Source organism: Falco cherrug, chromosome 9, assembly GCF_023634085.1.
Source record: "Falco cherrug isolate bFalChe1 chromosome 9, bFalChe1.pri, whole genome shotgun sequence".
Taxonomy (NCBI): Eukaryota; Metazoa; Chordata; class Aves; order Falconiformes; family Falconidae; genus Falco; species Falco cherrug.
This window is the reverse complement of record NC_073705.1, coordinates 17,460,255-17,485,471: the sequence shown is the minus strand read 5'-3', so window position 1 is coordinate 17,485,471 and position 25,217 is coordinate 17,460,255. Positions and strand designations below refer to the sequence as shown.

Below are 25,217 nucleotides of genomic sequence, written 5' to 3'. Positions count from 1 at the left end.
ATCTTATCTCACATTTCTTGGAATTCGATCAGGCTGCAGTCTTATTAAAGTCACTGTGTTTTTTTGGTTTGGTTTGGTTTTGTTTTTTAATGCAGCCAGAGACACTTGACCGTAACAGAGAAGCCCGTATTTACATCTCGAGCCCGGACACAAACCGCAGCTGCACGTACCACCAGGCTCAGGGCAGAGCTCATTCACGCAGTTACATAGCTATGTACCGCTACACGCATGCAGACACCTATTTGCAAAAGTACTATGAATCCCCCCTTCCCGCACGGCTTTGCTTAACCCTTTAACAGCCTCGTATTGCACAGGCTGCCACTCTGCAGGTTGATTTGGCTGACAAAATCGTGAACGTGCCATGGCGCCTCCCAAATGCCCTCGCTTAAGCGCTTCCCGCCTGCATTGCTGCCACCGATCCTGCAGACCCCCTTTCACCCTCCCCGAACATACAGCCAGTGCATCAGGGGGAGGAGGAAAAAGGTCTAGCTCCTCTTCCGGGTCTATAGGACCTGGGTCCAAAGGTTTATCGGTGTCAATGGAATCATTGTCCAAGTTGTCCTGTTCCCACGCTCGGTCCTGTGCTGTGAGGGTCGCTGCAATCAGTGACAGGAGCTCTGGGGGCAGAGGAGGTGTGGAGGGAATCACCATCGCTGACGGTGTGTTGAGAAGAGCCGCACTGTCGGGGGGATTTACAGCCTCCCCTGGTTTAGCACCGTTAGTAGAATCAGCCCACACTCTGCGGAAGAGGAGTCAGAATTTGCCACCAAGGCGCTAAACACATGCCTGCCACGGAGTCCCCCTCCACGGCAGCATCACACAATCGCCTGCCGACCGCTTGCCAGGCAGGAATTTGCAAAGTGCCATCAGGTGGAAAGTCCAGCACTTTGTCACGGATCCATTCTAGCAGAGTCACTAGCTGCGGACCCATCATCACGTTCTCTAAGAAAATTTGTGTAAAAGGAGAATATAGTGCATTTTGCGTGACAGTTTTCCGTAGTTCCTTAATCATTTCCCAGTGAAATGCCTGATATTGGCCCGGGTGTCTATCTTGTAATATCACGGGAAATGCGTGCGCTCCCTCTTTCATACTTTCCAAGCGCACTCTCCTCCACCCCTCTGTAACGCGTCTGCCGATAGCATTTTCATCATCGCCGCTGCTCCCCTTATTACCGCTCTGCCGCACCACTCGCTTCCTCCTTACTTTTGACTGTTCCTGTTTTAGCCGCAAGAACGAAATGTGCTGCTCCAGTTCCTCCAGGCTGTAGCCTCTGTAGCAGTAAAGGTAATTCGGCACCTACCCATTACTGGGTAGCGCTGCCACACCGTCACCATTGAGAGTCCTCAGAAAACATTTGAGTAATAGATGTTCCAGTTGTCTCAGAATAGAGGTTAAGAATTTGCTCCCAGGTTCACGCACTGTTTTATAGGCTCTTCAATAAGTGAATTCCTGAGAAATGTGACAGCTGCTTTATTCAGACAGGACAGTTCAATACAACTTCACCTTTTGCCATTCACCACAGAAATGATACAGAACCTCTAGCTACCCGAGCAGTTAAGTACAAAAATGCAGAATACCCAGACTCACCCAGATGTGATCATAAAACAAAACCAACCCCCAAGCCACCACAAATTCAGCCTTCTTCCCTTGCTGCTTCCGAGGGTTTTTTCTTTTCTTTCAAAGCAGCTATTACATTGCACGTTTGCATGCCCTCGCTTCCTCTATTATTCAGTAACCAAACAGCCCCTGGATGCTGGAGAGAAGCAAGGTCTCCACGGGAAGAGTCTTCACATCAACCTGAATTACGGCCTTTCCAACAAACGAAAAAAAAAATATACTGTCCCATCAGACAGGAGACAAAATTATCCAAAGTCCTACATCCCTTTCCCACAAGCAGGACACAGCTGACAGATTCAACAGCTTTCACGTTGTAAAGCTGCTCGGAAATAAGGCTGTTCATGCACGCGCTGTTGCAATTCCACACACAGCTTCTGAGGCCACCTTCTGTCCGTTCTGAACCAATACCACACCAAACCGTCATGGCCCAGTAAGTGTCAGCTTTGCAGGACGGGGCAATCTTCAGGTTCAATACTAGTCGCTAAGCTCCAGGTCGTATGTATTCAGGGTAGAGCTGCTTTGTAGTAACCCCTCGGATAACAGCTGGAAAAGAAAGACCGCTATTTTCATTACAGAAGTATCAGACCAGTCAGAAAAGTTGTGTTTTCCTCCCAGTAGCCCCTAACTCTCTCACAGAACCTCCCATAGCTAAGGAACCAACCTAAGGTTTTGCAGCTGCGCTCTCTGCTTGTCTCAACACTCTTTTAAAGTATATGAAGAGCAAAACTGACAAAAATTGGTAAGACTGAACAAAGTTTGGCAGTACATAACACAGACTAAAATAGCAGTAGATGACAATTGTTTCGCATGTTCGGTTCTAAACACATCCTGCGAAAATAACGACAGAAGTGTTTGTGCCTGCACAAGTGGCTGGGCAATGAAAGCCCTAGAATTCAAGAATCTTTAAAACAAGCTCTGCCTTCGTGGCGTAGTACCTTCTCTCTCTCTGTCTACATGAAAACATTGACTGAGTTGTTCATCAACACTTTTCCCCTTCCTTACCCAGTTTGCCCAGCAGCATCTGCCCAGCATCTTTAATATCATTGTACTCATGGAGCGAGCAGAGAAATGTGCTGCTCCAATTCCTCCAGGCTGTAGCCTCTGTAGCAATAAAAGCAGAAAAGGTCAAAAATGCCGCACGGCGAGTGTTGCCCCTACTGACCCAGCACAGCAAGGAGATTTGAGACGCTCAAGCCTGGCACTACCCAAAGCAGAATCCGAAGGCAGCAAGTACAGTTGCTGCAAGTCATCAACACGAAAGCTACAAATGAGCAGACCCTCATTTTGAGTGGGGTTTTTTTTGCCGCATCGACTTACAAAAAAACCCCAACCCACCTGAATTCTCAGAATCAAGTAGAAACAGGAATAGGCTGTGGTGAATTCAGTTTATATCTGTATCTCTAATCTGTAGCTAGTGAAAAAAAAAGGCGTGGTGGTAAAGCAAAAAAGCTTTGGGAACAGCCTTTGTTGCTCTGCCGTTTCCATTCTCTGTACTACACGTGACCTTAGAAAATAACGCTCCTTTGCAACAAATAACCCACAGAGATACCCTCTCTTTAAAAACCAAGCAGCAACTTGATCTCAAAAGAGCTGCTAATAAGCAGCTGCCACAGTAGGTCATAGAAACCACAGTTAAAGCAGTTGCGCTACCCTGTAAGCGGCACCCATCTCTTTCCAGGCCCTTCGCTTGCCTGGGAAACACCTCTGCTTCTTGAACACCAACGTTTAACCCACTCGCTTCAGACAGGAAAGAAATAGACACTTGATCGGGATGGAACAAACAAGGAAACCGTTTCATCCGGGGCTAAACCGGGCAGGTCATACAAGCCACAATCTCAATTTTAATTCTCACATGAACAAGGCCTTCTGGTAGCATGATGTGCCATAGCATCACGACGGTTAAAACCATTCATTCCCAGTTCACAGGTAATTTGCCTCAGCAACACCTGGGGTAAAGTTAAAATGCTCCTATCCCAGCTCCTAGTGAAACCTGGGTTTGCTTTACCAAATAAAGTGGAAAGAGTTCTCCCTTAACGGGTCCCATAAATCAAAACAACGCTGTAATCAACGTTGCACAACACCATGATAAAAGCGGTGGCGTAAGAGGACAGCTTTTAGCTCTAAGCCCTAGACCGTATTTTTTTTTTTAAACAAAACCAACTGAGGCATCACAGCGGACACTGAGCTCGCCAAGGACGTACTCGGACAAGAATTGTGCAGTTTCCTGGTCTAGAGCAAGGTCTTTCTGCTTCAGCTCTTCGATTTCATACTGCAGGGCTTCTTGGCTGGTTCCATTAGGTCGGCAGGACGCGGGACGGGGCATCTGTAGAGCACAGGAGACGTTTCACGCTACCTCAGCCCAGGGGAAGATGCTGCGGTGCTGGGGGGCACTAACCAGAAAATCCTCTGATGTGTCTGTCAGTGGATAAAAGAGGAGAAAAAAGGGAAAACGTGTCTCCTGGGCAGGGAGGGGGGAAGCTCAGGTAAAAGACTGATGGGTTTCTGTAACGTTGCCCCGCCCCCCATCATATTCTACGGCGTTTTGTAGATTTACAGCGTCAGGTGACAATAAGACCGTAACCCCCACAATTTCGGTGTTCAGAGGCGCTGCCAGGACGAGGCAGCGCCGGGGGGCGAGGCCGGCAGCTCCGCCCCAAGAAAACACACCCCCGGCCGTGCCGTGCCGTGCCGGGCCGTGCCGGGCCGTGCCGTGCCGGGCCACAGACGGCGGCCGGGGCAGCCCTGGAGCAGGGCCCGCTCCCCCCAGCCCGCGCAGGGCCTCACCGCGGACCTGCAGCCGGCCGCGCCGCTCCGCCGGCCGCCACCGGAGGCCCTGGCAGAGCAGAGCGGCGCCGCGTCAGGCGCCGGGCCGCGCCGCCTCAGCGCAGGCACGGCCCGCGGCGGGGGCGGGGAGCGGCTGGTACCGAAATCTCGGAATGAAAAACTTGCCGACCCCGATGTGAGGGAGATAAGCAGACACTTCTTTATGGACGGCCGGGTGCGTGAGTGAGTCCTAATTACTAGACCTACATTCTTTGTGTAAATATATTTACCCGTAACTGATTGTCCCCATTCCATGCCATTTCTTTATATCACTATTATTAAAGTTCACGGTTTCTTGGCAGGTAGCTACGAGTTGTTTCATTCGGTTGCTCTCAGTCCTTGGCCGTGGTACAGGGCTGTACAGAGGATTCCACAGCAGCTTGTGTGGTGCAGCTGCTAGTTCCACTAAAATATATTTCTTATTCCTCTACAGTTCTATGAAAATGATTTTATAAAATCAAATAAGGTTAGTTAATTGTAACCGTTAGCAAATCTGTAACACGGGGACCCGGCTCCTACCGGCCGGGCCCGGGCCGCGGCGGGGCGGGCGCGCTGCGACCCGCGCTCGGCGGGACCCGCTCGGCCAGGGCTGCCGCCTCCCGCCGGGCCGGCCGGGTGCGCGCGGGGCCGGCCGGGAGCGGCAGGCGCGGGCGCGCCGCGGGGCACGCTGGGAAGTGGAGTCTCCCAGCGACAGGGCCCACTGTGCCGTCAGCGCCGGGGAACAAACGTCTCCGGGAAGCTGCAGGTGAGCTCTGGGTGGGGCACGCCGGGCAGCCAGGTGTCACCCGAGCAGCGGGCGGTGCGGGCTGTCACCCGAGCAGCGGGCGGTGCGGGCTGTCACCCGAGCAGCGGGCGGTGCGGGCTCCAACACGGGGAGCAGGCACTGCAAGGTGGCACCGGCTCCTCCAGTCCCTGCAGTAAAAGCAGAGCCACCGGGCCCGGCAACCTCGAGGCGATGGAGCCCGGCCGCGAGCCCCGGCCGGTGGAGCCCGGCCACGAGCCACAGCCCGGCGCCGTGCCAGAGCCGCGGGAGCCCGGCCATGAGGCGGAGCCCGGCGATGGGCCGAGCACGTCGCGGCACGGCGATGGGCCGGGCCTCCAGGGCGGCAGCGCAGGCTGGGCGGGCCCTGGCTGCTGCCGCCGGCGGTGGGCGAAGCCAAGGCGGCCCAGGCGCGAGGCGGCCGTGGCGGACGGCAGCGGGCAGAGCTGGCTGGCGGCGGGCGAGGAGAAGGTGAGGGGCGGCGGGGGCCGGGGCGGGCCGGGCCGGCGGTGCCGTGGGTCCGCCGGGTTCGGTTTGGCGGTTTTCCCTCCCCCTGGCCTCCCCCACACCCTTTTTTGGGGTTTTTTGGTCTCATGTTGCTTATTTCCCCGGCCTTCGTTTTCTCCCCGGCCGCGGCGTGGGCGGCGTATGTGAAAGTCCTGGGGAGGGGAAAGTGTCCTGGAGCGGTTCGGGCTTCCATTTTGGAGTTCTGCCAATAACGGGGCCTTCTTTCCCCACCTGGAGGCCGAGGCGCGGCCCGGCCCGGCCCGGCGGGGGGGCGGAGGGCGGGCTGCGGGCTGGGGAAACGGGCAGTTGACCGAACTGCCTGGGGCTCGCTTGCTTGGGGGCTTCACCCTGCTGGAGCACGAACGATTCGGCTCGGAAGACCCAGCCGAATTCAAGCGAACGGCTTATCAGACTAGCTTCTCCGGGGTGAAGCGGGTGCGATTGAAAAATCCGTTGTAGGTTGCTTCTCCCCTTAGTTCACAGTGACTACGCTGCTTGTATTAACATGGCGTTTGTCTGTAAGGACTGTAATGTTCCTTCTCAAAGTGTTTCACAGAGTGGGAGCCCTTACTGTCAGGTGTTGATGTTTCACTTAACATTCAGATTTCATTGCCCTTTACTCATTTTTCCTCAATGCTCTTAGTTAGAACCCTAAAAAAACCCCACCCCAAGATACTTCTTTTCATCTCCTTGTAGTTGCTGGATGGAGTATCAAGTCGTTTCCCAGCAACTCTTAGCTGTGTACAAAAGTTGAACATTTGCAGCTCTGAGCCTCTTGTCGTAAACTCATCACATTCGATCTTACTTTAGCCTTTTTCTTGGACGTGTTTTGATTTTTATTTTTCTTCCCCCCGGGCGACAAACTCATTGAAGAGCGTTTCTCTTGGCCTTACACTTGGTCTTTTTACCCAGTGGAGCTGGGGCTGGGGGTTGACATCATTCTCACAGAAGGCATGTTCAGTTTGGATTTCAGATTATTATTATTTTTCACAGCTGAAGGAGTATCAGCAGAAGAAGAGCCCTGGAGCAGCTGCAGCAAGTAAGGAAAACCGCAAAACTAAAGGAGACGGTCGACCTGAGACTCCCCCGGGCGATGACCAGCAGCCTCCAGAGAACGTGAGTGCCTCGGTCTTTGTCCCAGCTCATTTGCTACCTCCTTTTTCTCTGGTTTTCTGAACAACGTGACTAGAGCCGGGAAATGGTTATGCGGGTGTAATGGATGACTGGCGCAGCTGCCTGTATCGCCAGCACGCGAAGCGTGCCACAATAGTTAGCAGCTACCGCTGCTGGAAGGTGCACACTAGAGCTCAGGGTACGTGCCAAAGCCGCGTCTGATCATGCGGCGCTGTCACGCAGCCCTGGGTGTGCCCAGAGCTGCTGCTTTGAGCTGCGTGCTCCTGGCCAGCCGGAGGATGCCGGTTTCTTTGGCTCCCTCCGATCGACACTTTCTCTCTGTCCTTTTCTGAGCCGTTCCCCCTTTTCTTTCACCTCCTTCAGATTCAGAACATTCTGAAGGTGCCGGTGTCGGACCTGAAGCGCTCCAATGGGGTAGCCATACCCTCATTGGACAGGAGGAAGGTGAGGCAGTGCTCGTGTCCCTCGCAGTGACTCGCTCTCCCTACTGCATGCTTCAGGTTCTGTTTACGCTGGCCTCGATTTCTTGGGTGGAGCCTTGTCCTGACATAGCCCCTGTCAGTTGCTTGAGTTTTGTTGTTGTTTTTATTATCATGGAGCTAGTTGATACCATGCGTTGCCATTGCTCGTAAAGTGCTTGCGCCCTTCTGGTTTGTGTCGAACTGAACGTGTGAAAAAGTGAACCTTGTCAAAACCTCTTCCGCGAGACAGCTGAGCTTTGAGGAAAAGGAGGAGTGTGGGGTGAGGCGATAAACTAACTGAGCTGCTGAGGGCAAGTGCAGTAGGGAGAGGCAGTGTTTTCTTAGTCTGTATTTCTCCCGCTGTGCGTGTCGTTGCTGTATTCCCTAGGGCCTTGCTTCTGAAGGGCATGACTCTGCTGATCTCCAGGCAAGCAGCTGCCCTGAGGAAGCTGTCTAGTTATTCCTGCCAACCCATTTTACAACAGGCGATGAAACTGGCAAGTTCCAGTACTGGGTTTAAATAGGTTTAGGCAGGAAGTTGGATCCTTTGAGTCAAGCGTTTACAGGCTTTAGCGTCTTCACGTTGCCAGGCTTCTGAAGAGGAAAGGGCAGGAACTATGCCGATAAGCAATAGAAACGCGTTCAGGCACAAACATAAAACCCCAGCCTTTTTAAACCAATTCTTTTCAGGCAGTTTATTTAAACGGAAGGCTTGATCAAATTGTGATAGAAGCTCAGGGAAGTCAAATTTGGTAGCCCAGAATTGTCTTCCGCTGTTGCTGTGGCAAAACTCTGATTTTCGTTTCACTTGCATCATTTTGGTAGCTTATTTTCCTACCATTGCTTCAGTTCAGTTGTCATAAAGTAACTCCTGTTTACTACATATCCGTGCGTCTCTTATCAATAAACGTAACTATAGTAATCACCAGGGGTACCAGTTAGATGCAGTGAAACCTGCAAGATGGAATGGAGTTCACTCTGATTTGCCTTTGTATTCCTTTTGTCCTGTTAATTCTCTTGATATTTGATGTGGAGCTTTAAGCAGTCAGCTCAAGAAAACACTCCTGGATCTCAGCGGTGTCTGCAGTCATCCTACTGAACAATATGATATTTAAGCATTGAGAAGCAAAAAATCCTGGTTTAGAACGTAAACTTTCAGCAGTGGGAAGAAAAGCTGAGTGGGATGAATGGACAGCATGTATGCATGGAAAGATGTATTCTTGATTTAGTGGGAAAGAATGGGAAATCAACCTGCATCATTGACATTAGCTTGTTGCAGAGGGAGTCTGCATCTCTCCTTACCCAGAAAAGGATGTTTTCTCTGTGTGGTACTTTGGAGTGAAAGGCGCTATAAGGAGCATTATTGTGATAGTCAGTTCTTCCTTAGTAGTGACTTGTTGCCTTGGGGAATAAAACTGGCTGACTTGACTGCTTTGCTTGTAGTCTACATCATATGTGAATGGAGAAAGTGCTGTTTCTTCCACAAATATTAAGGAAACGGAAGGAGGTTGTTCTCAGTGTCCCCGTCCCCCCCCGCCCCCTTTCTTATTTGCTACTGTTGATAACTTACTGGGACTCTGCTTTCGGCAGTGTTAGCGAGACCTAATTGAATGCACAGTTCTCGTTCACTGCTGTCTAGTGTTGTCTTGTGCTATCATCGGGTAGTTGTGATCAACACTGGGGGGCAGGTATCGGAGGTGTTTCCAGTTTGGGGACTGGGGATAATCTGGCTTCCGTGCAGCTGCCGTTCTTATTTCTGAGTCACTGTTGGGTCAAAATGAAGCCTTGGCAGAATGGATAAAATGTGTTGATGTCTCAGCTGCTTTTGTTGAAACGGTAGATTTTTGTTTTGTTTGGAGAATCTGATTATCACAGTTCGATAGGATTTATTTTTCTGTCCTCTTTAATTCCTGCTTTTTTTCCTCCCCTCCTCCTCTTCTGCTCCTTCCTTTTTCTCCTGTCTGCATGTGCCCATCAGGCACGTTACCGGGAGCTGGCAGTAGCCCTGGATTCCAGCAATCTTAACGAACAAGCAGTTCGTTACACAGATAGAGGAACTGGTAAGAAACAACCCAACCAACCAGTCTGACATGGTCCTCGCTGCTCCTCCAAGCTCTTTGGGTGTCTGCAAAGTTATGGGTTCCCTCCTAGTGCCACAAGGAAGGCTGCTTACACGGCACTCTGTAGGGAACAAAATGAGCTGCACGGAAAACCTGTTAAGGGGCTCAAAGTCTAAGGCCGCTGGTGAATGTATTGGCTCAACTGAGGAACAAGAAACGGAGTTTTGTTGTTTCCATTTAAGTGTGCTCTGCTGATCTCATCAGGCTTTCCCTGGATGATAAGCATCCTGATAAAACAGCTATTTCTGCGCCTGTCCGAATCCTTGAAACACACAACTCTGGTGCTGGCAGCAGTGTGAAAACCTGTTTCTGCAGGTGGTGCTGCTGGTCTAACGATATCGGCAGAGTGGGAGCAGTAGGTCTCTGAGAGGGTCTGGGGCTGGTTTCTGATCATATCCTCAGCTTCTCTTGGCGCGATGAGTGAACTGCTTTGTCCTGTGGCCTGCATGGATTCCCGCTGCAGCTTTTCAGCCTTCAGCTTTAACACTGCAAGAAATGCAGCCAAGTGGACTTGTTTCAGTCTGACAAGAGCCTTTCTTGTGTGAAATGCTTTTCCCCATTGTGTTCCTCTGTAAAAGTACACTTTTTGCAAAGTTCAGCATTTCCCGGTGTACCCCGTGACCCCCCCTTGTTGTTTTCCTTTGGGCTTTGGGTTATTTTTGTTCCATTCTGTTTCTTTTTGTGTTTTAGCTGGGCTGCAGAGGAACTTGGCATAGTGCATTGCCCACCCAAGATTCTCCTTGTGTGCCTGCTTTTACGCTGGCCTGCAACTGTGTAGGGCCTTTGCTGCATTTGTGGTCTTGCCTTTGCTTTTGCTGGTTATGTTGTGCATGGGCATTGCTAGAATCAAAACCTCTCGCTCATCGCTCTTCCATCTGTAGTCACCTTTCAAAATGCATTGAAGTAGTAGCAGCAGTAGTAAAGAAAGAGCTTGGACAATGCTCATTCTTTGGGAAGGCAAAAAAGCCCTGCTTATGTAGTTAGTTACGAGGCATCTGTGAAGAAGCTGTCAGGGAGACAACAAGCAAATAGCAAACACAGCAGCACAGTTGTGTGGCGGCCTGGGTAGGCAGCTGCCACCTTTGTCTCCTTCACCTCATATCTAAAGGTGCATTACCTACGGACAACAAATCTCCAAATACTTCACCGCTAAGATGGAAATGGGCTAGGACAGAATTACCCCTTCTCTTTGTATCTGGCTTCAGCCCTCCCATACCACCTCCCGCAGAAGTCTGCCAACACAAGTGCGGCTCTGCATGACTTAAGGCCAGCTCTTCAGTGGAAGAAAGGTCTGAGGTCTCAGTTCATGGAAAAGACTACGTTTTTCTTTGGGGTTATTGGTTGGTTGTTTTTTTTTTTTATTATTGGTGGTGTTTTTTAAAAAAAACCCAGCATTTCTGGCGATCATCCCAATACACCAGGATTACTTCCATCAGTTGCACAGATGTGGGGATGCGAGTTTAACTGAAGGTGGTAGATGCTCAGATGTAGACATGGAGGGGTTTCAGCAGCGGTGTTGGAGAACAACTGTGGCAATCTACTGAGCGATGAAAAAGATGCCTGGCATATGAAGTACATTAGTCAAGGAAGCTCCAGATCTCGTATTTTTAATAGCTAAGATGAACTTCCTAGTCCTCTACAGAAAGGACAGCGGAAATTCTTTTTGCATGAATTGGGCATGTATCCTACTTTGTTGAAGTGAAAATGTGTTTCAGATGTATGAGAGTATTTTCTCTTGATACTGGTGCATCAATTTTCTTCCACAGAAAGAGCAGAGCCAGGAGGCAGTGGATCAGCTGGAGAAGGTAAAGTGTGTCCTCTTTTTGGATAGGCAGAAAAATAGTATCTCTTCCTTGGCGGCGCAGAGAGTATAGTGGGCTGTGGCCCAGGCACGTGTGGTCTTGTCTTATGTTAGATTCAGTTTCATTTGTAGCGTAGGGTTGAATGATTTGACTTCATGAGTTAGGCCTGCCTGGCAGGTAGCGTTCTTATTTTGACACAAGCGAACGTTTAAATACTCAAGTATTAGAGGAGTGTGGTGGAGGCAGGAGAATACAAGTCCTTGCCAGCAGCTTGCTTCCAAGCACTACCGTTTTTATGCTAGCAGCGATTGTGCTATGCTGTTACTGCCAATCTAGGATGGATAAATAGTGAAGGCGTTCAAATAACGCAGGGCTGAAGTATGTCTTTAAAAGGCTGCTGTCGTTTCGATGCTGCAAGTCCTACCAATGTATCACTGCTTTTTTAGTTTGCTACAAAACAAGGGTTACCCATCTATGTTTTTGTGCTGAATAGGCATCATTTCTTTATACAGGAAAAGAAGGAGTTGGAAAAGAAATTTTCTGAAGAGCAAGCTGCACTGAGGGAACAGCTATGGGTATGGCAGAGCCTCCATTACAGTAACACCGCCTGCCTTCTGCTGTTCTCTGGATTACTGACCATTCGTAGTCTTTACTCGGGAAGCCGCGAGTGCGTTCCTTCAGAAAACTGGGAGTCAGCCCGACTGTGCTTAACTGCACGAGCTCTTTCCCTTTACTGAGTTAGCCTTTTGTGGCAACAGTGATGTTGCAGTTACAAGCAAAGAAGTTTTGTGCTGAGCCGATTTTCCTTTCCCAAAGGTTCGTGTCCAGACTATTGGAATTGTAACTTCTGAGAAGCCTGAGTTGCAGGCGGCCCTTGCACATACTCGAGAAGCTGCAGGGGAGAAATCAGGTAATTGACTGTGGGCACTCCAGCTCAAGCTGTTGGTCAAAGTGTGAATTTCAAGCCAGAGGCATGACAGTTGCTGGCAGCCAGCTCACAGCAGTGGCCGACTCCTCGGTGGGCAATACTTGGCACCATCGCTGCCTCTGTCGCCAGAGCTGCCCCCAAGTGGGAGCATGTTGATCCCATGGCAGTTGAGGTTCTTTTGTGCATCGCTAAAGCCTTGTCAGCCCTGTTCAGCCCCGGCGACTACCCCAGGCTGTTCCTTTCTGACTTTCTTCTGATCCTTTTAAAACTTAGTTCCCTTTTTGCCACCCTCCCTCCCACACAGCTATCGCGTAAAGGTAGGTTTTACCCGAGCCCTTCATTCTGAACCAAGTTTGAGCGACTTCTTCTATTAGAAAGAAAGATCCCAACCAACATATTGCCTATTCTGCAGAGGAAGTTTCGTCATCTCCCTCAAAGTGAGGATGGTAGTTACAGAGAGCTTTACTGCCCAGAGCTGCTAGTGAGCCACCTGTAGAGCCAGGGGCGGAACCAGGTCTGCTGACTTGCAAAGCTCTGTGCTGCCTTAAGAGCTTGTTGACAAAGTAGAAAGTGCTGTTTAGCAGTTCCAAAAAGCTCTTTGTGGTCCAGCCTCAACTCACTCTGTTCTGACTTGTTCAGGAGAAGCCGAGAGCCTCTCTGATCGTTTATGTTCATCGCGCGAGAGGGAATTGGAGCTGGAACGTACTTTGGCCTACGTCTCTCTGCAGCAAAAACGGGCAGAGAAGGTAAGAGTCACCTCTGCTTATGCTTCACCAGCAGCTCTGCTTTTGGCTATTTGCTTGTCAGTACACTAATGCAAAGTCTGTAGTCCCTGCTCGGAGAAGGGGCAGAAATTAACATTCTGAATTGTTAATTAACCTTGTAAAGCCCTGTGTTCTCCATGGTCAAGGCAAAGTTCATTCAGGTTTCTGTGACCACTAATCATATGGTCCAGTTGCTGTCTTCAGATCCGGCACCTTACTTCATTAGTCTTGCCAGCTCCACACGCAACAGAAGCGCCACCGAGACCTTGTCTCAGGAGGGTCTCCATCAGGCAGACACTTCAGTGTTGATATTCATCCAGAAGTCTGCAGAAATGACCTCACGTTCAGTTAGTAGCATCGCGTTTGAAAAGGCTGAGCAGATTTATTCCTGGCAAATTCAGGAGGTTCTAAGAAACCTGTCCTGAAGGATTTTGCCAAAGTTCTGATGCTTTCCACTTCAGCTGATGTGCTAAAGGTGAAATATTTTGCTGAAGTCTGCAGCTGAATCAGTCATTTCTTTTTTTCTGCAGCGTAACGAAGAGTTAATGAAGGAGCTAGAAGACCTGAAACAGGAGCTGTACAAACAAAGGTAAGTCCATTTGCTGCTTGTTACTGCAGAGTAACACTGCTCTTCCCGGTAGAGCCACAAAACATCACAAGGGGCATGCACCACAGGTGGTGACTTGGGAGGCTGGATATTCAGCTTAAAAAAAGTGACTGGATGTGATGTTTCTGTGATTCTAACTGTTACGACTAGCTGGACTGTAAATTTATGACATGTACTTGCCCAGACCCGTAGTACATACAGTGATGCTGCTTTAATTTTGGTTTGTTTCAGCAAAAGCAGTGAGGAAATGAAGGTGCAGAATTCGAAGCTGTCACGGAAGTTTCGCTGCCTGGTTTCCCAGGACTCAGCCTTGCAGTTATATATAAAGGATATGCGTAAGAAACTGGACATGGCTGAACGGAGGATCCAACAGGTGCCCATACTGCTTCCAGGCTGTGAGGGTAGATCACACTGACCGTTGTAAGACTTTGCTTCTGAGAGTGGGGGCAAGGCTTAACCCTTGTTCGGAAAGGAAGGCACAAAACCTCATCAAGGCATCCTCTTGGTCAAAGGCCTTCAGCGAGGCCTCTGAGGAACAGAAGGTCTGTTTGAAGGAGCTGGAGCAGTAGACTGAAAGCTGTTGTGACGCTGGTCTGCGAAAAGAATGTTGTACAATATGAGAGGGTGACTGAACATACAGCGCGTGACAATACAAAGACTTTTCCTGCTTTGTATCTGTTTGGCATTTTGGTTACGCAGCTGTCTCGTGGTCTCACTGAGAAGCCAGTTGAATAGGGGTGGTGTTTGTACCCACCCTTGCAGAAGGTGAATTGGACAATGGTAACTCGAAGGTCAGCTGGGGAAAGTTAAGAGAAGCAGCCAGTTAGGAAGGGAATTCAGGAAGCCAGCTGTTAGCAGTTCAGAGAGCAAGCCGGTGTGAACCTGAGCCTGTGAGGGAAGAAACTGCTCTTTTGTTTATTTTTGGGTTTGGTTTTTTTTTCCTCCCCAGACAGTGGCTTAAGTTACCCTTGAAATAAAGGCAGCTGCTCCTCTTCTGGGAAAAGTACTGTGTGCCAACTGACATGCTCCAGACACTGGCTTTAAATTCCTGACGTGTTTGACAACTTTTAGACCACCTGATCTGGCTGTGTAATACAGACTCTGGAAATGCACAAAGTTTCTGAGCCTAGTTTTTTCTCTGCTGTCGTTTTCTTAGCATGGAGAGATACATTTTGATCTGTTTGGCTGTTATGTGGACCGTTGTGTCTGAGGTTTCAGAAATAATTTGTAAACTGATCTTTAATTGCAATATGTCATGACAGATTTCTTTTTCCAGTTGCTGTCTTGTAAAAATCCTGCGTCAGGAGAATGCTGTTCAGAAGCTCACTTGACGCTAATAGGGCAGGAAAGCTGATTGTTGGCATGAGCTGCTGCTGCCATTGGTGTCTTAACGCGAGGCAGACCCTTCCCGTCTCAGCCACTTCAGCTTTCTTGGCTGTGAAACGCAGAAAGCCCAGCAAAATAGGACTCCGTGTGTGAAAGCAAATGGATCAAGCATGGCGTGCCAAGCTGAGCAGAATTACTAACTTTTTTTTGCTATGTTATTAGAACCTCACAATGCATAATTTCCCGAGAAGTGTCTTGTTCCTAGTTCTCTCTGTTTCCAACAAATCCAGCTGTTCAAGTAGTTCATTGAGTTGTTGGTTGTTTTTTTTTGATTTGTTTCACAACTGATGGTGGAGGAAGAAGGAAGTTCTTGTGGTTATGGCTCATTACTGTTCTTTGCATCTTGAAGCGTTAAGCAAACAGAATGTCTGGACCGGAAGAAATGAAGGAAACATTTTTGACATGTACTGGTGAAGGTATTCCTCTTGTCCCTCTGATGTTTCATATTGAGGAGTGTTTGAACCAATAAGGGTGAGGTGACCTGTAGCTGGAAGAAGTAAGGGAGTTCCTGACCTTCCTAGAAGCACCTAACGTACGTTTTCCCTTGAGAGCACAAGTATCTGTCCTGCTAAAAAGAAACGGAGAAAATTCTGTTTGTTTCCCTCTGCAGTCTTCCACTTTATTGCTTTCCTTAAATGTCTTCACCATTACCGTATTCTTGCTGCTCGATTCACGAGAAAAGTGCTGAGCAGGTAGACGGGGAATGCCAAGAGAGAGATTTCTTGTTTCCTGTGAAGTGCCAAGAAGGAAGCAACTGAAGTAAGAGGGAACCCTTGCAGGTGGCATTGCAAAGAGCTGTGATACATTGCTGGGGTTGGATGTTGAAAACGATTATCTTGTTTGTTTTGTAGTGTTTTTAAATTATGGCTTAGCAGAGCTGGATGATGAAATAATTTGCCATGAAACGCTAGAGCACTGCTCCGGGTCTTCATGGCGCTCTGATGCTGTACAAGATAAATGAAGTTGTCCAGTTCACGGTGGGTAGAGGTGTGGTCAGATGCTGTTCGTCCTCCCACGAAGGCTGGATGAGAACTTGCATTGCTGTCCAGGAACAGGTTTTTGGCCCTTTTCCGTTTAGTTTCTTCTAGTCATGGGATTCATCGCTCCATGAGGGCCACTGGCACCTGCTCCCAGCCACGCTGAGTTTGGCCTGTTGGTAAATGTCCTCCTTCTAAACTTGTGGTTCATAGCGTGCCACACATCTCACCAAGTTTTAGAGGGAGCGTTTGAGTTTGACTCAAAAAACTAGCAGTTTTCAGGTAGTCGCTGACCTTTTCTATCTTAATCTGCATCCAGCGATCTCTGTTTTCCCCAGATATGTCCTGAAGGTAGCGCTTTTCAGAGCAGAGTGGCCACCATCTGGCTTTGCCCTCGCTCGCTTCTTGGTGCGTCCTTTGCCATTAATCTAGTGTGTGAACTTGAAGAGTTGGGTGACGTTACTGCCCCGTGTTCTCGGGTACAGCCTCGTTTTGATCCTTTTGTCCTGTTAATTCTCTTGATATTTGATGTGGAGCTTTAAGCAGTCAGCTCAAGAAAACACTCCTGGATCTCAGCGGTGTCTGCAGTCATCCTACTGAACAATATGATATTTAAGCATTGAGAAGCAAAAAATCCTGGTTTAGAACGTAAACTTTCAGCAGTGGGAAGAAAAGCTGAGTGGGATGAATGGACAGCATGTATGCATGGAAAGATGTATTCTTGATTTAGTGGGAAAGAATGGGAAATCAACCTGCATCATTGACATTAGCTTGTTGCAGAGGGAGTCTGCATCTCTCCTTACCCAGAAAAGGATGTTTTCTCTGTGTGGTACTTTGGAGTGAAAGGCGCTATAAGGAGCATTATTGTGATAGTCAGTTCTTCCTTAGTAGTGACTTGTTGCCTTGGGGAATAAAACTGGCTGACTTGACTGCTTTGCTTGTAGTCTACATCATATGTGAATGGAGAAAGTGCTGTTTCTTCCACAAATATTAAGGAAACGGAAGGAGGTTGTTCTCAGTGTCCCCGTCCCCCCCCGCCCCCTTTCTTATTTGCTACTGTTGATAACTTACTGGGACTCTGCTTTCGGCAGTGTTAGCGAGACCTAATTGAATGCACAGTTCTCGTTCACTGCTGTCTAGTGTTGTCTTGTGCTATCATCGGGTAGTTGTGATCAACACTGGGGGGCAGGTATCGGAAGTGTTTCCAGTTTGGGGACTGGGGATAATCTGGCTTCCGTGCAGCTGCCGTTCTTATTTCTGAGTCACTGTTGGGTCAAAATGAAGCCTTGGCAGAATGGATGAAATGTGTTGATGTCTCAGCTGCTTTTGTTGAAACGGTAGATTTTTGTTTTGTTTGGAGAATCTGATTATCACAGTTCGATAGGATTTATTTTTCTGTCCTCTTTAATTCCTGCTTTTTTTCCTCCCCTCCTCCTCTTCTGCTCCTTCCTTTTTCTCCTGTCTGCATGTGCCCATCAGACACGTTACCGGGAGCTGGCAGTAGCCCTGGATTCCAGCAATCTTAACGAACAAGCAGTTCGTTACACAGATAGAGGAACTGGTAAGAAACAACCCAACCAACCAGTCTGACATGGTCCTCGCTGCTCCTCCAAGCTCTTTGGGTGTCTGCAAAGTTATGGGTTCCCTCCTAGTGCCACAAGGAAGGCTGCTTACACGGCACTCTGTAGGGAACAAAATGAGCTGCACGGAAAACCTGTTAAGGGGCTCAAAGTCTAAGGCCACTGGTGAATGTATTGGCTCAACTGAGGAACAAGAAACGGAGTTTTGTTGTTTCCATTTAAGTGTGCTCTGCTGATCTCATCAGGCTTTCCCTGGATGATAAGCATCCTGATAAAACAGCTATTTCTGCGCCTGTCCGAATCCTTGAAACACACAACTCTGGTGCTGGCAGCAGTGTGAAAACCTGTTTCTGCAGGTGGTGCTGCTGGTCTAACGATATCGGCAGAGTGGGAGCAGTAGGTCTCTGAGAGGGTCTGGGGCTGGTTTCTGATCATATCCTCAGCTTCTCTTGGCGCGATGAGTGAGCTGCTTTGTCCTGTGGCCTGCATGGATTCCCGCTGCAGCTTTTCAGCCTTCAGCTTTAACACTGCAAGAAATGCAGCCAAGTGGACTTGTTTCAGTCTGACAAGAGCCTTTCTTGTGTGAAATGCTTTTCCCCATTGTGTTCCTCTGTAAAAGTACACTTTTTGCAAAGTTCAGCATTTCCCGGTGTACCCCGTGACCCCCCCTTGTTGTTTTCCTTTGGGCTTTGGGTTATTTTTGTTCCATTCTGTTTCTTTTTGTGTTTTAGCTGGGCTGCAGAGGAACTTGGCATAGTGCATTGCCCACCCAAGATTCTCCTTGTGTGCCTGCTTTTACGCTGGCCTGCAACTCTGTAGGGCCTTTGCTGCATTTGTGGTCTTGCCTTTGCTTTTGCTGGTTATGTTGTGCATGGGCATTGCTAGAACCAAAACCTCTCGCTCATCGCTCTTCCATCTGTAGTCACCTTTCAAAATGCATTGAAGTAGTAGCAGCAGTAGTAAAGAAAGAGCTTGGACAATGCTCATTCTTTGGGAAGGCAAAAAAGCCCTGCTTATGTAGTTAGTTACGAGGCATCTGTGAAGAAGCTGTCAGGGAGACAACAAGCAAATAGCAAACACAGCAGCACAGTTGTGTGGCGGCCTGGGTAGGCAGCTGCCACCTTTGTCTCCTTCACCTCATATCTAAAGGTGCATTACCTACGGACAACAAATCTCCAAATACTTCACCGCTAAGATGGAAATGGGCTAGGACAGAATTACCCCTTCTCTTTGTATCTGGCTTCAGCGCTCTCATACCACCTCCTGCAGAAGTCTGCCAACACAAGTGCGGCTCTGCGTGACTTAAGGCCAGCTCTTCAGTGGAAGAAAGGTCTGAGGTCTCAGTTCAAGGAAAAGACTACGTTTTTCTTTGGGGTTATTGGTTGGTTGTTTTTTTATTTTTTTTATTGGTGGTGTTTTTTAAAAAAAACCCAGCATTTCTGGCGATCATCCCAATACACCAGGATTACTTCCATCAGTTGCACAGATGTGGGGATGCGAGTTTAACTGAAGGTGGTAGATGCTCAGATGTAGACATGGAGGGGTTTCAGCAGCGGTGTTGGAGAACAACTGTGGCAATCTACTGAGCGATGAAAAAGATGCCTGGCATATGAAGTACATTAGTCAAGGAAGCTCCAGATCTCGTATTTTTAATAGCTAAGATGAACTTCCTAGTCCTCTACAGAAAGGACAGCGGAAATTCTTTTTGCATGAATTGGGCATGTATCCTACTTTGTTGAAGTGAAAATGTGTTTCAGATGTATGAGAGTATTTTCTCTTGATACTGGTGCATCACTTTTCTTCCACAGAAAGAGCAGAGCCAGGAGGCAGTGGATCAGCTGGAGAAGGTAAAGTGTGTCCTCTTTTTGGATAGGCAGAAAAATAGTATCTCTTCCTTGGCGGCGCAGAGAGTATAGTGGGCTGTGGCCCAGGCACGTGTGGTCTTGTCTTATGTTAGATTCAGTTTCATTTGTAGCGTAGGGTTGAATGATTTGACTTCATGAGTTAGGCCTGCCTGGCAGGTAGCGTTCTTATTTTGACACAAGCGAACGTTTAAATACTCAAGTATTAGAGGAGTGTGGTGGAGGCAGGAGAATACAAGTCCTTGCCAGCAGCTTGCTTCCAAGCACTACCGTTTTTATGCTAGCAGCGATTGTGCTATGCTGTTACTGCCAATCTAGGATGGATAAATAGTGAAGGCGTTCAAATAACGCAGGGCTGAAGTATGTCTTTAAAAGGCTGCTGTCGTTTCGATGCTGCAAGTCCTACCAATGTATCACTGCTTTTTTAGTTTGCTACAAAACAAGGGTTACCCATCTATGTTTTTGTGCTGAATAGGCATCATTTCTTTATACAGGAAAAGAAGGAGTTGGAAAAGAAATTTTCTGAAGAGCAAGCTGCACTGAGGGAACAGCTACGGGTATGGCAGAGCCTCCATTACAGTAACACCACCTGCCTTCTGCTGTTCTCTGGATTACTGACCATTCATAGTCTTTACTCGGGAAGCCGCGAGCGCGTTCCTTCAGAAAACTGGGAGTCAGCCCGACTGTGCTTAACTGCACGAGCTCTTTCCCTTTACTGAGTTAGCCTTTTGTGGCAACAGTGATGTTGCAGTTACAAGCAAAGAAGTTTTGTGCTGAGCCGATTTTCCTTTCCCAAAGGTTCGTGTCCAGACTATTGGAATTGTAACTTCTGAGAAGCCTGAGTTGCAGGCGGCCCTTGCACATACTCGAGAAGCTGCAGGGGAGAAATCAGGTAATTGACTGTGGGCACTCCAGCTCAAGCTGTTGGTCAAAGTGTGAATTTCAAGCCAGAGGCATGACAGTTGCTGGCAGCCAGCTCACAGCAGTGGCCGACTCCTCGGTGGGCAATACTTGGCACCATCGCTGCCTCTGTCGCCAGAGCTGCCCCCAAATGGGAGCATGTTGATCCCATGGCAGTTGAGGTTCTTTTGTGCATCGCTAAAGCCTTGTCAGCCCTGTTCAGCCCCGGCGACTACCCCAGGCTGTTCCTTTCTGACTTTCTTCTGATCCTTTTAAAACTTAGTTCCCTTTTTGCCACCCTCCCTCCCACACAGCTATCGCGTAAAGGTAGGTTTTACCCGAGCCCTTCATTCTGAACCAAGTTTGAGCGACTTCTTCTATTAGAAAGAAAGATCCCAACCAACATATTGCCTATTCTGCAGAGGAAGTTTCGTCATCTCCCTCAAAGTGAGGATGGTAGTTACAGAGAGCTTTACTGCCCAGAGCTGCTAGTGAGCCACCTGTAGAGCCAGGGGCAGAACCAGGTCTACTGACTTGCAAAGCTCTGTGCTGCCTTAAGAGCTTGTAGACAAAGCAGAAAGTGCTGTTTAGCAGTTCCAAAAAGCTCTTTGTGGTCCAGCCTCAACTCACTCTGTTCTGACTTGTTCAGGAGAAGCCGAGAGCCTCTCTGATCGTTTATGTTCATCGCGCGAGAGGGAATTGGAGCTGGAACGTACTTTGGCCTACGTCTCTCTGCAGCAAAAACGGGCAGAGAAGGTAAGAGTCACCTCTGCTTATGCTTCACCAGCAGCTCTGCCTTTGGCTATTTGCTTGTCAGTACACTAATGCAAAGTCTGTAGTCCCTGCTCGGAGAAGGGGCAGAAATTAACATTCTGAATTGTTAATTAACCTTGTAAAGCCCTGTGTTCTCCATGGTCAAGGCAAAGTTCATTCAGGTTTCTGTGACCACTAATCATATGGTCCAGTTGCTGTCTTCAGATCCGGCACCTTACTTCATTAGTCTTGCCAGCTCCACACGCAACAGAAGCGCCACCGAGACCTTGTCTCAGGAGGGTCTCTGTTGCGATGGAGGGAAGACACAGTCACTCAATATGAGTGATCAGCAGACTTCGTTTATTGTCTCTTACAGTCACCTTTTATGCCTTCTTATAATTAGCTCATACATATTACAAAAGTTAAGCTCATTATTGGTTAGTTGCCTAAATACCAAGCCCACCCCTAGTCTCTCTTCTGTAGTTTTCTGTTCCCACCTGCAACATTCTTTTCCCACCAAAATCTTCCTGTTATTGTGTAACAAGGACAGCCAAAGACAGTGTATTTTGCTTTACTTCAGATAAGCTGAGAGCGATGTGCATTTTTGTCCAGCCAGCTGGACTATGTCTATGAGACCTTTTTCAGCTAGCCACTTATCCACAGGTCTCCGTCAGGCAGACACTTCAGTATTGATATTCATCCAGAAGTCTGCAGAAATGACCTCACGTTCAGTTAGTAGCATCGCGTTTGAAAAGGCTGAGCAGATTTATTCCTGGCAAATTCAGGAGGTTCTAAGCAACCTGTCCTGAAGGATTTTGCCAAAGTTCTGATGCTTTCCACTTCAGCTGATGTGCTAAAGGTGAAATATTTTGCTGAAGTCTGCAGCTGAATCGGTCATTTCTTTTTTTCTGCAGCGTAATGAAGAGTTAATGAAGGAGCGAAAAGGCCTGAAACAGGAGCTGTACAAACAAAGGTAAGTCCATTTGCTGCTTGTTACTGCAGAGTCACTGCTCTTCCCGGTAGAGCCACAAAACATCACAAGGGGCATGCACCACAGGTGGTGACTTGGGAGGCTGGATATTCAGCTTAAAAAAAGTGACTGGATGTGATGTTTCTGTGATTCTAACTGTTACGACTAGCTGGATTGTAAATTTATGACATGTACTTGCCCAGACCCGTAGTACATACAGTGATGCTGCTTTAATCTTGGTTTGTTTCAGCAAAAGCAGTGAGGAAATGAAGCAGAAGAATTCACAGCTGTCACAGAAGATTCGCTGCATGGTTTCCGAGGACTCAGCCTTGCAGTTATATATAAAGGATTTGCATGAGGAACTGGACATGGCTGAACGGAGGATCCACCAGGTGCCCATACTGCTTCCAGGCTGTGAGGGTAGATCACACTGACCGTTGTAAGACTTTGCTTCTGAGAGTGGGGGCAAGGCTTAACCCTTGTTCGGAAAGGAAGGCACAAAACCTCATCAAGGCATCCTCTTGGTCACAGGCCTTCAGCGAGGCCTCTGAGGAACAGAAGGTCTGTTTGAAGGAGCTGGAGCAGTAGACTGAAAGCTGTTGTGACGCTGGTCTGCGAAAAGAATGTTGTACAATATGAGAGGGTGACTGAACAATACAGCGCGTGACAATACGAAGACTTTTCCTGCTTTGTATCTGTTTGGCATTTTGGTTACGCAGCTGTCTCGTGGTCTCACTGAGAAGCCAGTTGAATAGGGGTGGTGTTTGTACCCACCCTTGCAGAAGGTGAATTGGACAATGGTAACTCGAAGGTCAGCTGGGGAAAGTTAAGAGAAGCAGCCAGTTAGGAAGGGAATTCAGGAAGCCAGCTGTTAGCAGTTCAGAGAGCAAGCCGGTGTGAACCTGAGCCTGTGAGGGAAGAAACTGCTCTTTTGTTTATTTTTGGGTTTGGGTTTTTTTTCCTCCCCAGTCAGTGGCTTAAGTTACCCTTGAAATAAAGGCAGCTGCTCCTCTTCTGGGAAAAGTACTGTGTGCCAACTGACATGCTCCAGACACTGGCTTTAAATTCCTGACGTGTTTGACAACTTTTAGACCACCTGATCTGGCTGTGTAATACAGACTCTGGAAGTGCACAAAGTTTCTGAGCCAGATTTTTAGATTAAGAAAATAGGTTTTAATCAAACAAGTCGTAAATACAAAATTGGTAGGGAGGAGCTGTCTAGCTTAGCCTGTTTTACAGGGCTAAAATCTAAGCTTTTTGATTTTAATCTCCTTCCCCCCTCCTCTTTTTTTTTTTTTTTTTTTTCATTGAACATCACCGTGAGTTGGAGCACTTTAAGGTTGCCACATGGATCAGGTGGCAGGTTACTATCAGGGGAAAGGCTATGCAGAAGTGGCGTGTTAACATTTTGCCATGACTTTTTGATTTTTCTTGGCAGTTGTCAAATCAGGCAGGGAGTCTGGATGCAAAGCAGCAGTTGCAGGTGGCACTGGAGGAGAAGGCAGGCCTGGAAACCTGGGTTGCTCAGGGCTTGTACGGAATGACATCCAGATCTTCATGTCTGTAAAGAAACTTGTGTGGCAGAAGAATGCAGCCTGAGCTTTGCGTTAACACTGGTTTCTTCAGGCTTTATCCCTGAAGCGGTCACTGCCAAATTTATTTAGCCAATACGATTTTCTTTGTGTTTTATTTTGTTTTGAACAGCTCTCAGGGTCAGTTTTCAAGCTCCAGGAAGAAAGAGATCAGTATGCAGAGAAACTGAAGGAGGTGCAGAGAATGTGGCAGCAGTAGGTGCAGCAGTTCTCTGAGCAGGTAACACCAGGGGCAGCGTCACAGCTGCTCTAGACAAACACAGGCAGGAGTGAATGCACCATGAACGTTGTTTTAACTTTCATGGTGTGGCCTTGCAGGTCCGTGCAATGGCAGACGAGGAGGCGGAGGAGCACATGGCCTGAGGAGACGATGACGTGGACTCCTGAGTTCGACCAGAAGACCTTTTATTAGTCCAGAACCCACGCTTATAATATCCTCGTTTGCTGTTCACGCGCCCCATACTAAATTATCATTGGTTAATCAATGCTGTTCACACATGTCTTGGCTACATATAATTGGTTAATTACTAAGCTGCAAATGCACTGAACTTCTTGCCTTTTTTTCTCTCTTCCTTCTTATCTCTGTCGGTTTCATGTTCTCAGCCAGCCGCGGAGATGTGGCATCGCGCATCCGCTCTGGCCTTGCTTCATATCCCGTCTTCCTTCCAGGCGTTCAGCCAACCTTATCGTACTTTCTCTCTTCTTTAGCCTTCAAGGCCCTTCACAGGCATCGTGGCCTCCAGCACTGGCCATAAAGCTCTCTACACTTCCCCCGTCTTTATTTTGAACAGAAACAACATTAGAGGTTAAACTACTTTTGAATCATAGGTCTTACACAGTTCGGCATACAGGGAATAATGGTCAATATAACTACAATTACCAATAACAATATTGCTCCGCGTGTTGTAAACTCCTGCAACCGTCTGGTGGTTCCCCGAGACTTGAAAAGATTCTGCAACCAATCTCCCAAAAGTTCCTGCCGTAAGCCCTGTGACATGTCCTTCAGTTTTTGTAACTGACTGTGAATCGACGCGGAACAGCCCGGAAGGTTCGTACAACACATTCCTTAGCGCTGTGCACTGTAGGCTACTGCAGAGGAACGAAGCTGGGTTAATCAGCACTGACAATGTACAGCTGTGGGCTGGCTTCAGGGGCGGTGGGTTGGCTGGTGTAGACAAGGTGCAGCTGTGGCTGGTTCTGTGAAGCGGTTGGGCAGCCGAGGAAGAAGCAGAGAGGGTGAGCGTGCCCTGGATGAGGCGAGACTAGAAGGCAGCAGAGGGACTGCCATGGAGAGTGTGATGGTAAAAGACCTGGCTGCAGCTGGCTCCTTTGGAGAGTGCTGCGACAGGCCACTCTCTGCTGTTCACTTGCCTTCTACAGGTGAGATCACATCCCTCCTTTCTTTCTGTCTCATGCTGGTTTCTTCTCGTGCTCCCTCAAAGTTATGTGACTCTTTGCTGCAGGTTCTCAGCTGCACGTTATCAATGTCAAAACAACCCACTGTCTCTGTTCTCTACAATTCACCCCTGTTTGTGGTTTTTGGTTTTGTTTCTTTGTTGGTTTTTATTTTGTAAAAGGTTGCTTTACCATGTTACGGAGTTGTCATCTCTTTTGTTTTCTTTCTCACTACTTAATTACCGATTTTGGCCGCCTTTTATGTGTACGTTTGTACA

The 25,217-nt window shown here is 48.3% G+C and overlaps 1 protein-coding gene, 1 long non-coding RNA gene and 1 pseudogene across 2 annotated transcripts; 2 read left to right on the top strand and 1 right to left on the bottom strand.

Annotated features, from left to right (window-relative positions):
- Window positions 1-1,451: 1,451 nt before the first annotated feature.
- On the bottom strand, window positions 1,452-4,987 carry LOC129736835 (DNA repair protein SWI5 homolog; annotated as a pseudogene).
- A 409-nt stretch (window positions 4,988-5,396) lies between these two features.
- On the top strand, window positions 5,397-25,138 carry LOC129736791 (golgin subfamily A member 2-like). The gene is made up of 15 exons (XM_055720612.1): window positions 5,397-5,672; window positions 6,702-6,824; window positions 7,206-7,286; window positions 11,190-11,228; window positions 11,738-11,800; window positions 12,042-12,135; window positions 12,793-12,899; window positions 13,448-13,506; window positions 13,756-13,897; window positions 20,128-20,221; window positions 20,879-20,985; window positions 21,897-21,955; window positions 22,203-22,344; window positions 23,657-23,764; window positions 23,863-25,138. Exons 1-14 carry the CDS (start codon window positions 5,397-5,399, stop codon window positions 23,741-23,743), a joined length of 1,473 nt encoding a protein of 490 aa, XP_055576587.1. The 3' UTR covers window positions 23,744-23,764; window positions 23,863-25,138.
- On the top strand, window positions 17,196-19,867 carry LOC129736853 (uncharacterized). Its single transcript, XR_008733956.1, has 3 exons — window positions 17,196-17,448; window positions 19,276-19,314; window positions 19,824-19,867. It is a non-coding gene; the product is annotated as an uncharacterized LOC129736853 (long non-coding RNA).
- Window positions 25,139-25,217: the final 79 nt, after the last annotated feature.